Raw genomic sequence first — 881 nt, 5'->3', positions numbered from 1 at the left:
CAACGCGTGCGAGTACAGCTTCATGGCCGGCAAGAAGCGGAGCCTCGACCACAAGGCCGAGATGAGCATGCTCGACGTGAGCGCGATTGCCCCCCGAGACGAGCTGGAAGAAGATGAGGGACTCGGTGGTGACGCAGACACGACGACCTTCACCTGTGCTAGCAACATCAGCGCCCGTGACATCTCGGGAGACTTCAAGAAGCCGCAAGGCCGAGTGCAGAGGTCGAGCACTGCCAGGCGCGCTTCGCAGGACGCCACCACCATGACGCCTACCAAGTCGCCCAGGCTCGAGCAACAGCGTAGGTCGCCCAGTCCGACCACTTCGCCCAAGCCGCCCGCCGCGACAACGCCGACCAAGTCGCCCAGGCCCGAGCACTCCTCGCTGGTCACTTCTGATTCGCCTTCGTCGTTCCGCAGCCCCATCGCCAGGTCTTCGCCCAAGCAGGCTGCCACGCCCCCGCAAAAGTGGAGCTCTCCGCGGCGCACGGTCTCGCCTCATGCTTCGCCCTATTCTTCGCCCGTCGTCACCCCGGTCAGCGTCACGCGTGCTCGGACGCCCTCGGGCTCTACAGTGCAGCGCAAGAGGGTCAGCACGTTCTGGCCCGAGCTGCCAGCTCTGGACAGGTGAGCCTCCCTCCTTCTCTCACGTCTTCGCTCGTTTCAAGTGAGCGAAAACCTAAGGTTCATCTCCTTTCTTTTCTTGTTTCTCTTCGGCAGCCTCGACGATGAAGTGGCGGAGCAGATCACGGGTCCCACTGCGGACTGCCACTGGGTCCTGCCCGGACGTTTGCTCATCGGCGACTACCCCGGCTCCCGCACCAACAAGGCGATCGACAGCGAGTGCGTCACCAAGCTGGTCCAAACAGGTACTGTTTAGGTTG

The 881-nt window shown here is 63.1% G+C and overlaps 1 protein-coding gene across 1 annotated transcript in view; it reads left to right on the top strand.

The window, feature by feature from the left end:
* Window positions 1-22: 22 nt before the first annotated feature.
* The window catches only part of ACA1_003870 (uncharacterized protein), a gene marked incomplete at both ends in the record, with an annotated part of 1,611 nt that continues 752 nt past the window's right edge, over window positions 23-881 (top strand). The window contains 2 exons of the mRNA XM_004353950.1: window positions 23-624; window positions 718-840. Of these exons, the coding sequence (XP_004354002.1) occupies window positions 23-624; window positions 718-840 (725 nt within the window). The remainder of the gene's footprint in view (window positions 625-717; window positions 841-881) is intronic.

Source organism: Acanthamoeba castellanii (genome assembly GCF_000313135.1).
Source record: "Acanthamoeba castellanii str. Neff unplaced genomic scaffold scf7180000083001, whole genome shotgun sequence".
In the NCBI taxonomy this organism is placed as follows: domain Eukaryota; phylum Discosea; order Longamoebia; family Acanthamoebidae; genus Acanthamoeba; species Acanthamoeba castellanii.
Note: the sequence above shows the minus strand (reverse complement) of the source record. Positions and strands in the feature narration are given on the sequence as shown.